We start from the raw sequence: 12,253 nt of genomic DNA on the forward strand, positions 1-12,253 counted from the left end.
TTTGCACAATATTTTTATTGAATGATCATGATCGAATCTTCAAAGGATCCTGTTCATTTCTATGAGACTCCAACCGATGCCAAAGTTTATCAGTTTTGTCATTATCTGCTATTCTACAGGATCTATTGTGATCAGCTTTTTATATTAATTATTGAGATCACACTGGATTTACTGTCTTTTTGAATAATTTAGGCTAATATAGTTATTGTTTTTTTTATTTTATGTGATTTATTGTTAGAAAGGAAACTATTTTTACCATTTGTTTAGCATTTCACCTGGGTTGAGGTTTTGTAATTCTAGCTGTCACTTCTATCACTTTCACTTTTTTGTTCTTTCGTTCTGGTATATCTCAACATTGTATACTTAATAAAGATAACTGTAAAAAAAATGGCCTCTTCGTGTTTTTCTAGAATTATTTTTATTTATATCTTACCTTTTTTTTACATTAGTTATTCTCAGAATTATTGCATTAATCCTATGGGAACAAAAGGACACTTTTTCAAAGTGGTAGATACATCTGATATTTTCAGTACAAATGCCTGCCATACATATTAGTTAGATGTCTGCCTGTTAACAGTCTCTCAAGAACCCCCCCCCCCCCCCTCTATTAACATCTAGGCTCAGATGGGTACACATGTTTATTTTAATGGGTAGAGTGGACTAAGCAAGTCCACACATAGCGTAAACACGGCGGACTTTCCACAACGGATTTAATTGGATTTCAAATTTCATAAATTTACCTGCGGTGCGTTTTTTTAATCCGCAAAATGTGAATTTATGCTGCGGAATCGCAGGTTTTCTGTTGCGGATTTTCCCCATTGAATTCAATAGGGAGGTAAAACCCCCAACAAATAGCAGATGCTGGGATTTTTGCAGGGGAAAAGCTTCGATTCCACCGCAAAAGTCACAACTCTGAGAAAAAAAAAGTCTATACTTACCCAGAACTCTCTGCTCCTGCGTCCAGTCTGGCCTCCAGGGATGACGTTTCATCCCATGTGACTGCTACAGCCAGGGGTGGACATACCATTGGTGCAACCTGTGCAGCTGTACAGGGGCCCATTAGATAAGGGGGCCACTGGTACCTTTAAAGCAGCCTTCTTCTGTCTATTAGATTGCATGTAAATGCCTGAACTAAAGAATTTTATGGCTAACAATTACTCATAGATTGTAAGAGAAACCTAAGGGGGTGATTTATGATGAGATATTGAAGAGCAAGGGGCCCCTATACTGTTCTTGCACAGGGGCCCTCAGCTGTCTGTGTCCGACACTGGCTGCAGCCAATCACAGGCTGTAGCGGTCACATGGGATGAAACATCATCCCAAGAAGTGTGCCGCAGGACGTCAGGGGGATGCGTCGCCATTTTTTCTTATTACCTGCTATTTTCCACAGTGGACATCTGGCCGAAAAAATGCACCATAATGTGTTGCCATTTTTTTTCCGGAATTCTCTGTGGGGAACAGGGCAGATACACTGTGCACTATCACGCAGCGTAACCGCACTGTGTGAACATACCCCTATAGTGACTTATCTTCCAGGGGAACAAGGGATCTGGCATTCAAATCTAACTCACCCAGTGATCTTTGGGTAGCCTCATACACATTATATCATCAGCCCACCCCTCTTCCCCCAAATTGGCATGTCCGGACAGATACATAATATCAGAAACCCATTAAGAACAATGAGCATGCTACTAATCGTATTTAGGGTGTGAACACCCTCATAATTGAAATGTTTGCTTCATGGTGAGTGTAAAGGCCCAATTATAGGGAAAACGCTCGTTCATAGAACGCTCATTGCCGATAATTGCCCTGTGTAAACAGGGCAGCGATCAGCAGATGAACGAGCAAACGCTCGATCCTCTGCTGATCGTATTGTTTTAAAAATAAAAAATACTATCGTTGGCGGTGGCACATCTCGTTGTGTAAACAGGGAGACGCGCTGCCGACGTGATACAAATGTATGAGGACGAGCGATCATAGTAACGATCGCTCGTCCCCATCCATAGCTCCTTGTGAAAGAAGCAAACGAGCGCCGCTCAACGAGCTGTGTCATTGATCGGCGCTCGTTTACGTGGCCCAGGACCGGCCATGTAGGAGGACCTTAACAAAGTTACAAACAGACTTGAAATCAAATAAATGAATTAAACTTTCTTAGTGTCTTCAGATAGAAAATATCAAAAATTAGCTCTTGTTAATGTTTAACGGGTCATTATTAAAAAAAACTGAATATTCCAAAAAGATTGGGAAATACTTAATAGTTCTAATTCTAAGTCATGCATTTGGATATTATTGTGTAGGCTTAAGCTGGTGTTAAAAGTGTTTATCTGTGGTGACATTCTGCCCTTGTATTAACATAACCTACACATTAGTGTATCACAATAGATTCACTCTCTAGGATTGTTCACACTTATTGATTCACTGCTGCTTTTCCTCTTGTCATCCCCTCCCCCTCTAGGGATTAAGCAGATTTGCAATTCATATAGTTGGGTTTGTGTGTATGTGATTGGGGGCGGATATCTAAGACCTTTATATAGGGGGGCAACCTTTACTCAAAGACTCTAATTTCAGGCAGGGCTAAGGGTCACATATCTAGGATAACATACAATTAGGGTTAATTGGAAAGTTGGAAAATTTGGATTTTGTAATCTTTTTTTTTTTAATAGAATTTTTGACATCTTCGGAATTAATTTTCAGCTTCAGGAATTTATAAATACAGTGACAGTTTACCAGACACTACATCTACTGAAAGAGCCATTTCAGACCTTTAGAGGACCTCCTACACGTTTTAGGATGGAAGCTGTTCTGGTCAGATTCTTCATTCTAGTCCTTTTTGACCCTGTCACACTTTTACATTTGGGTTTGAAGGAGAGAAAACCTCCTCTGAGTGCTTCTTCATCTGAGGTGGTATCTGAGGCCATCCAGAAATTACAGGAAGTTTTTGCCTTTGGAGAACTTCCTCTCAACATCCCCCCTGCCAAAAAGCCGCCTCAGTTCATGTTAGAACTGTACAGTCGAGTTGCTGGACCTGATGGAAGCACCAGAGCACCTGGAATACTAGAAGGCAATGTAGTTCGAAGCTTTGAGAACAAAGGTAAGAGTAGAAGTTTGTTTTATGTTTTATACATATATATATAATTTTTTTTACATTTTTTTAATATATTTTTTTAATTATTATTATTACTTTTAATTATTATTATTTTTAAAATGTATTACTTTCGATAAAATGGCATTCTGTATATAACAGTACACCAAATTTACCATTATTAGAGATAGTTAAAGTGATAGACTATTGGTTGGGTCAACAGTTAAATGTACTAAATCCACCTGAGAAAATAACTTCAATATTAAAGGGATTTTCCAGGATATCAATTGAAAGCCTATGCTTTGGCTAGCCCATCAAGGTATGATCGGTGGGGTTCGACCATTGGGACCCCAATGATCAGCAGAGGAAAGGGGCAATAGCACTTGCTGGAGCACCACAATCCCTTTGCACAGCGACATCTATACAAGTTTGGCAGTGCCTGTTATTGCATCTGAGCCCAATTCATTTGAATAGCCGGATCTGCCTTACCACCAGGAAATGATTCTGAGGGCCCACCCTCCATCTATATAGCACATGTACATGTTTTAATTTCATCATGGTCCTTGTTGTTATCATTGTACACATAGGATATATCATCTATAAGGTCTAATAAGTAATTTGTGACTCAATCCATAAGAAGTAGGCCCTCGTGGCAAGTGATTGGCACCAAATGGGGTGTCCTCTGCTGGACCTTTAAAACCCATTATTGTCTCAGAGCCTGGGATCACTGGAGGGTCCTCTGGTTTCCTGATGGGCTCGTCCATTCCTGGTTACCACGCACAACCACACTTGTTTGGACTTAGCTATCGCCAAGCTCCTCCGTTCTGCTAAACGATCCTACCTAAGGATAGGCCATGAAATAAGAAGCCTAGAAAACCCTTTTAATACAACAATATTTAGGTACTAATAATATTATTAGGCACAAATATACTTACCATTATCTCAGTATTATATCGGCTGCACATTTCTGTCCGAATTGAATATTCATAGCAACCACATCCAGTTGCCTACATTGTCCATATGTATCTCAAGTGTATGCATGTGCATTTGGATAGGATTCTCCTGATTTGGCCTCAATCACACTCAAGGATCTTAAGTTAGACACAATGTAAGTAGTTAGAATACAATGCACTGAACAAACTTTTAGTCAAACAGTTAAAAACAAAATTTCCGTTCAAAGATCACATTTTACTTGTTTTATTTGCATTTAAGGTGACTATTCTCTATGAGCCATGATGTGCTGCACTAGTACATTAAAAGATTTTCATTGTCATTTAGAAAAAAATAGGTGTGTTAGTCCCTTCCATATCTTACCTTCACATTACAGGTATCGGTAATGCTATATTCACATTTGCATCATAAGTTTCATTCATAATGGAAGCCATGAGGCAGTGCCAGATCCATTGTGAAATTAATACAAACAGTGCCCAAATGACCTCACGGACTGGTAATGGGGTCCGTTGGGGTTCCATTGATGTTTCCGTCACTTTTCATGCTGTGCTATTCTTGCTGTCATAACTTCAAGGGAATGTCCAGTCATAAAAAATTGATGGCCTATCCTCAGGACAGGCTATCAATACCTGATCGGTAGGGGTCTAGCTCCTGGCACCACCGCCGATCAGCTGTTTTACAGAGGCCACGGCACTCGTACGAACACTACTTCCCTTTCATTACTTTCACTGCTTGTACTGTAAAGCGCAGACACTCTTGTAGCAGCGGTTCACAGTATTAGATCCTTCTCCTGTTCACTTGAATAGGAGAAGACTGTAAGAGCCCATTCAGATGAGCGCGATTCATGCCCGTGTGCTGTGCGTTGAAACAACGCACATCACACAGACCCATTGATTTCAAACCCATTGTTTTTCTCGCAGCGAGTGTCCGTTATGTGAAACTCATTGCATGTCCTATATTGGTTCGTTCTCATGCACCTAGTTGCCCATTGACGACAATGGGTGCTTGAAAACCACGGACAGCACACGGACGCACATTTGTGTGCTGTCCGTGTTTCATGCATCAATTACATTGAAAAAAAAAAGAAGTGCTTGCAAGTGCGTGAATAGCACATGCCATACGCAAAACACACTAACAGATTTACATGCTCGTGTAAATGTAGCCTAAGGCATGGGTTTTTCACGCACTTGCAAGCACTTCTTTTTTTTTCAATGTAATTGATGCATGAAACACGGATAGCACACAAATGTGCGTCCGTGTGCTGTCCGTGGTTTTCAAGCACCCATTGACTACAATGGGCGACTAGGTGCGTGAAAAGTCACCAATATGGGACATACAGTGAGTTTCACGCAACGGTCACTCGCTGTGTGAAAATTCACTCATGTGTGAATGGCCCATTGAAATCAATGGGACTGTATGCTGTGCGTTGTTTCAACGCACAGCACACGGACGAGAATCACGCTAATACTGTGAACCAGGGGCGTAACTAGGAAAGCCTGGGCCCCATAGCAAACTTTTGACTGGGGCCCCCCCAGGTGCCACACGCAGCCCCCCTTCTAGATAGTGCCCCCTGTAGATTTTGCCATATGGCCCCGCTGTAGACAGTGATATACAGCCCCCCTGTAGACAGTGTCACACCCCACTTGTAGATAGCGTCCCCACCTCCCCCTTGTAGATAGTGCCATATAGCCCCCCCTGTAGATATCGCCATAAAGCCCCCCTAGTATATAGCACCACACAGCCCCCTCCATTGTATATAGTGCCACAAAGCCCCTCCTTAGTAGATAGTGCCACACAGCCCCCCCCAAGTAGATAGTGCCACACACAGAACCCTATAGATTGTGCCACACAGCGCCCTATAGATAGCGCCACAGCCCTCCCCTTGTAAATAGTGCCATACAGCCCCCCTAGTAGATAGTGCCACACAGCGCCCCCTTAGTAGTGCCACACAGCGTCCCCTTAGTAGTGCCACACAGCCCCTTGTATATAGTGCCACACTGCCCTTTTGTATAGTGCCACAGAGCTCTCCCTTGTGTATAGTGCCACACAGCCCCCCTCGTATATAGTGCCATCCCGCTTCCCCCTTGTATATAGTGCCACCCTGCTCCCCCCTTGTATATAGTGCCACCTGCTCCCCCACTTGTATATAGTGGCAAAAAAATCATATCAAAATCAAACCACCTATCAACTCGCTGCAGATCATACAGTGACTACATTACTGATTAGAGGCAGAATAAACATTTACATTAAAAAGGCTCTGTCACCAGTTTATAAGTGCCCTATCTCCTACCTAATCTGATAGTCGCTGTAATGTAGATAACGCCTTATTTATTTTTTTTAAACTTTTATTTTTTATGGCGTTATGACTATTTTTCGTTTTATGCTAATTTGTTCTAAATGCTCAACTGGTATTTTTTTGTAACTTTTGAGCAAGTGGCCGTTGTAAAGAAAAGTGTATGATGCTGACCAATCAGCGTCACACACTTCTCCTCATTCATGTTCAGCTGTACTCACAGCACAGCGTGATCTCACGAGATCACGTTGTTCTGTCACTTACGCCCACATTAACTTCACTGGAGTGTCAGGAGAATGAAAAGACATCGCCTCCTGGCTGTCAGCTTCTCCCAACAGAGAGATCACGCTGTGCTGTGAGTACAGTTGAACATGAATGAAGAGAAGTGTGGTCAGCGTCATACACTTCTCTTTACAATGCCCACTTACTCAAAAGTAAAAGAACCCCCAGTTTAGAACAAGTTAGCATAAAATAAAAAATAGTCATAACGCCGTCAAAAATAAACGTTTTTAAAAAAACGTCTCTGAAAGGTGCTGATTGGCAGGACAGAATGACTTGCCCCGTCAATTAGCTTCTTTCAACAATGGAAGCGGTGCAATGACATCATCGTGCCACTAGCATAGTTGAAAGGCGCTGATTGGCGGGGCAAGTCGTTTTGCCCCACAAATCAGCGTCATTGTAAGGCGCTGAATGGTCGGGTACAATTCAGCGCTAATGCATGTATTTGTACCTGCGTGCTATACTGTAGATGCAGGTACAATTACTGCAAGAGGGGGTGGCTATCACTAGCACCGGGCCCCATCCGATGCTAGTGACGCCACCAGGCATGAGAGGGCTCATGCCCCCTAGCCCATAAATGTTAGAGGCCCTGTAGTGGCGCCATAACAGCTGCCAGCGGCGCCACCGGGCATGGGGGGGCGTGTCAGCGGGCGGCACGTTCCCCCTCATGCCGCGGGCCTAATAGCAGCCGTTACGGCTGCTACATTGGTAGTTACGCCACTACTGTGAACCACCACTACAAGTGTGTTGGCAATTCACAGTATAAGCAGTGACAGGAATGAAGGGGAAGTAGTGTTTGTACGAGTGCCTTTGCCTCTTTAATACAGCTGATCGGCGGGATTCCGGGATTCTGACTCCCACCGATTAGATGAAGATAGCCTATCCTAAGGATAGGCCATCTATTTCTTATGAATGGACAACCCCTTTAAGTTATGACTTCATCTGAAGTTGCATTGTAGCAGTTTGTTCACTACCCAGTTCTACCGCCTTAATAATTGTGATCTTGGTTTTTTACAGTGTTCTCAGAAGCAGGAAGTTCATTTTTCTTCTTCAATATTTCATCAGTGGGACGTAAGGAGCGAATGTTGAAAGCTGAGCTGCGAGTGTTCAAGTGGAAGCCTCTTGGTATGCCAGCCAGATATCATTTTTGTAGGGTAAGTTTACAGGTGCAAAAATGTTAAATTGGCACTAATGATAAATTTTGGGGCATTGTGCTCATTAAGATCCAACCCCATCAGAACCATCATCAGGTTACAATTGATAAAATATGTTAATGATTCATTTTCCTCAGCATCATCCTAGTTGGTGCAACCTGGAAAATGCAGAGAAAGTAGCGGCAATGGCCAAAACCTTATTTTTACGCACTGCCCATGAATTTACAGATGGTTGGCAACCCTGAGTAAAAGGGCTAGTACTTCTCAAATTTTGCCTATGCTGAATTACATTTTTAGGTATTATCAAATTCAACAATATTTAGACAAACTGAATCATATTTCTGCAAAAAGACACTTTTTGGGTAAGTTCACACTGGGCGGATACGCTGTGTAAGGGTACACAGCGTGTCCCCACTGGCGGCCGCAGGGAATTCCGGACGAAAAACTAACAGTTTTTCGGCCAGGATGTCCGCTGCGGAAAAAACATTTTATGCTACGTGTGAACCCGGCCTTTGTGTGTTATTCCACAGTCTTGAATCAACTTTTTACGTTTCAGTTTTTTAATAACGTCTTAGTTTTGTAATGTTTCTTTATGTTTCATAGTTTACTTCGCCCCTCTTTTGGCAGGTGGACGTGTATGAGCTTTTAGACAGTGCATCAAGACCATGGAGAGGAAACTTAATTACTTCTCGGCTTCTTCCATTGTATTCGCAAGGCTGGGAGATGTTTAATGTCACTCAAACAGTGAGTATCATGACAGAACTTTCTCATAAATCTTCTGTAATTCATGATCATTTTGTATGAAAACTATTATATCAATTGTCAATTCTTTTTGTTGTGGTCACTGGGTTCTGCTGATCAATCTGCCAGCATACCTCATAATTATTGTTGTGTTTTATGGAGCTCCCAAATGTGATTTAAAGCCATGACTCAGTCTTTTACAAATCTAATAACTTAGGGTCCGTTTACTCCGGCCGTAAAAACGAGCGCCGATCAACAGGGCAGCTCATTGATCGGCGCTTGTTTGCTCCTTTCACAAGGAGCTATAAACAGTAATGTATGGGGACAAGCGGTCATTACTACGATCGCTCGTCCCCATGCATTTCCATCATGTCGTCAGCAAAACTCCCGGTTTACACAGATGTGCTGCCGACAGCAATAATATTTTGTGCTGCATAAACAATTGGAGCGTTTGCTTGTTCATTGGCTGATTGTTGCCCTGTTTACACATGGAAATTATTGGGAACCAGCGTTTATATGAACATTCATTTGCCCGATCTTTGGCCCATGTAAATGGGCCTTAATCCAATGACACATTATCACGTACATGTACATGATAAGTTTCATAGGGAAGTATGGACAGCGCTCATGGGCTGACGGCGCTCCATACACAGCGGGTGTCAGCTGTATACTACAGCTGACACCCGGGACTAATGGGAATGGCGATCACGCTGTTCCTGGTCATTGAATCCCTCAAATGCAGCATCTGAGGCATTGATTAGAGGGGGGAGCGCCCTCCAACAGCTCATTGCCCCCACCGCAATGTGATGGGGGGTGACAATAGTTGTCATAGCAGCCCATGGGCCCAGGACTGCCTTCAGTCTGCCTCTGTTAAGCTCTGCCTGTGCCATGAGTATTGCAGTGTATTGTACCAGTGATCCAACGATCGCTGGTTCAAGTCCCCTAGGGGGGCTAATAAAAAGTGTAAAAAAACGTTTAAGGCTTTGTTCACATCTGCGCTGGGGCTCCGTTGCGTTGGAGGTTTCCATCAGAACGGAGACCTGACAGACACAAATGGAATCCATAAGTTTGTCTCCGTTGTGCAAGGTTTCCGTAATTTTGATGGAATGAATAGCGTAGTCGACTACAGTATTGATTCCATCAAAACGACGGAGCCCTTGCACAAACAAAAAATGTAAACCGCCAAAAATGCTGTTTTTTAGTCACCTTAGACCTAGGAAAAAAATGTAATAAAAAGTGATCAAAAAGTTGTATGTACCCAAAAATTATTCCAATAGACTCTACAGCTCGTCCTGCACAAAAATAAGCCCTCACATCGCTCAATCCATGCAAAAATAAAAAAGTTATGGCTCTCAGAATGTGGTGAAACAGAACAGGTTTTTTTTAACAAATAGTTTTTTCTTTGTAAATGTAGTCAAATATAAAAATAACGCTATAAATTTGGAATAACCGTAATTGTATTGAGCCTCAGAATAAAGTTAAGTTGTCGTTTTTACCACAATGTGAAAGCCGTAAAAACGAAAGCCAAAAAACAATGGCGGAATCACAGTTTTTTCAATTTTCCAGCCCGCAAAGAATTTTTTTGCCGTTTCCCTGTACATTATATGGTACTTTAAATGGTACCAATAGAAACTCCCGCAAAAAATAAGCCCTGACATTGACAGAAAAATAAAAATGTTATGGCGCTTGGAAGGAGTAAAAAACAAATATGAAACAATGGCTCAGTCCTTAGGGTTAAGGCTCTGTTCACATATATGTTCAGGGGTTCCATCAGCATTTCGTAAGCCTTTTTTCCGGTATTCTTAGGAGCAAAAACAGCAGTCTGTTTTGAACTATTCTCGCCATCAAAAATATCGGAACCCCGATAGACCCCTATTAAGTCAATGATAATTATGTTACAAAGATTATTGAATCATCTTAAAAAGTATTTCTTTTTTGTTTGCCAGGTTTCTGGATGGGTTGGAGATGACAGCACCAATCACGGTTTCCTTATTACTTTCACTCTACCATCTGGAAGTTTTCTAGATACAGATCCCTCTGGACTCACTAAGCAGAAACTAGACAGCAAAAATTCTTATCTGGTCCTCTTCAGTGACGATGGTCGGAGAGGAATTCCACACCCATACATGCAACCCACAAAAGTAAAGGAGACAGGTATGTCCTAAGTTACCTATATGGTATCATGAAGTTTATTATTTGTGTGGCCTTGCCCTTGTGCCAATGTTTGGTCAGTGGGGGGGGGACCCCAAAGTTGATATAATCAATACAACTTGGTGTAGCAATGATTCAGTTATATATCCAGTTTTTAAGTGATGATGCAATGTTGGGGGGGGGGGGTGCCGCCCTATGAGAAAGGGGCACTCCACCTCTGAAACGTGGTGCCATCACTGATTGGGATGTATGTACAAGCGGATTAAATCAACTGTATATATAACTGAATCATTTCTACACCTGGCTGTATTGGCTATAAATGAAGACAATGTACAAGCAATCCAGAGAAAACTGATTTGTCAATTGTATAAGAATATCTTTGCATTAAATGTAGTAGATCTCATTGATTAATATCGGTAGTATCTTGTGAGCGTGAGGTTATCATATGATATAATGTATGGAAGAATGTATTGCACCATCTTATCAAATCTTATGTTAAAGCAACCCTCCGGTCCCGGGACAACATTTTAAATATGATGGTGCATATGGAGTAATAATCTCTGATGCCCTCCAGTTGTGCCCCTCTGCCGTGAATCTGCCGTTTTAGGGTTCCCTCTGTGCTGTTCCAAAATTTCCACTGCACTTCTTAGACTATGAGTTTGAGACACTCCCACTGTTCTCAGATTGGCCAGAGCTGCTCATGTGACCAGTTCCATCCAATCCGTGAAGAGGGGGAGTGTCTTAGACTCAGTCTGAGAAGCGCTGCAGCCCTTTTGAGACAACACAGAGGGCACCCTAAAACGGCAGAGGGGCACAACTGGAGGTCACCAGCTGATATTACTCCTTATACCCCATCACATTTATAATTTAGTCCTAAGTATGGAGGGTTGCTTTAATATCTTGTTGCACTTGTGTACAGCAGAACTCAACATTCATTATTTTTTCGTATATTTTATTAGGTATTTCCCTCTCACCATCTGATGGCTCTTCACATCCAACAATGTACAAAAGTAGGAGATCTAGGGATGTGTATCCTGATAGATATCCCTCATGCCAGCGCAAGCCCCTGTATGTGGACTTTGAAGATATTGGTTGGGCTGGCTGGATTATCTCTCCCAAAGGATATAATGCATATCACTGTAAGGGCACCTGTATCTTCCCTATGGGGCAGGGGTTAGGTGCCACCAATCATGCCACTGTGCAGTCTATTGTTCATGCGCTTAAACTCAATATGGATATTGGCACACCGTGCTGTGTCCCTGATCGGCTTAATTCAATTAACTTGCTATATTTCGATGATGAAGAGAATGTTGTACTTAAACAGTATGATGACATGGTGGCCATAAGCTGTGGCTGTCATTGACCAGAATAACCTGGAAAATACATTTTAGATTATGCCTAGTCTTGCAGGATGGTCATCAGGTAAGATGCTTGATAAGAAATGTTCTGATATATTTAGAGTGTCTACTTTTTCTTCTGTTCATATATCTATCTGGTATTTTTTTTTGGGGGGGACTGAAATGCCAGGTCTTTATGGTGGTCTTTATGGAGAGAATCTATTGAGGCAAGTGCTTCATCAAAGCTAAATTTTATTTAATTGTG

The 12,253-nt window shown here is 42.0% G+C and overlaps 1 protein-coding gene across 1 annotated transcript; it reads left to right on the forward strand.

The window, feature by feature from the left end:
* Positions 1-2,790: 2,790 nt before the first annotated feature.
* LOC142662969 (bone morphogenetic protein 2-like) lies at positions 2,791-12,014 on the forward strand. The gene is made up of 5 exons (XM_075841262.1): positions 2,791-3,091; positions 7,623-7,759; positions 8,387-8,503; positions 10,447-10,654; positions 11,611-12,014. The coding sequence occupies exons 1-5, from the start codon at positions 2,791-2,793 to the stop codon at positions 12,012-12,014; spliced, it is 1,167 nt and encodes a 388-aa protein (XP_075697377.1).
* The last annotated feature ends 239 nt before the right edge of the window (positions 12,015-12,253 follow it).

The sequence above is a fragment of the Rhinoderma darwinii genome, chromosome 11 (assembly GCF_050947455.1).
Source record: "Rhinoderma darwinii isolate aRhiDar2 chromosome 11, aRhiDar2.hap1, whole genome shotgun sequence".
In the NCBI taxonomy this organism is placed as follows: domain Eukaryota; kingdom Metazoa; phylum Chordata; class Amphibia; order Anura; family Rhinodermatidae; genus Rhinoderma; species Rhinoderma darwinii.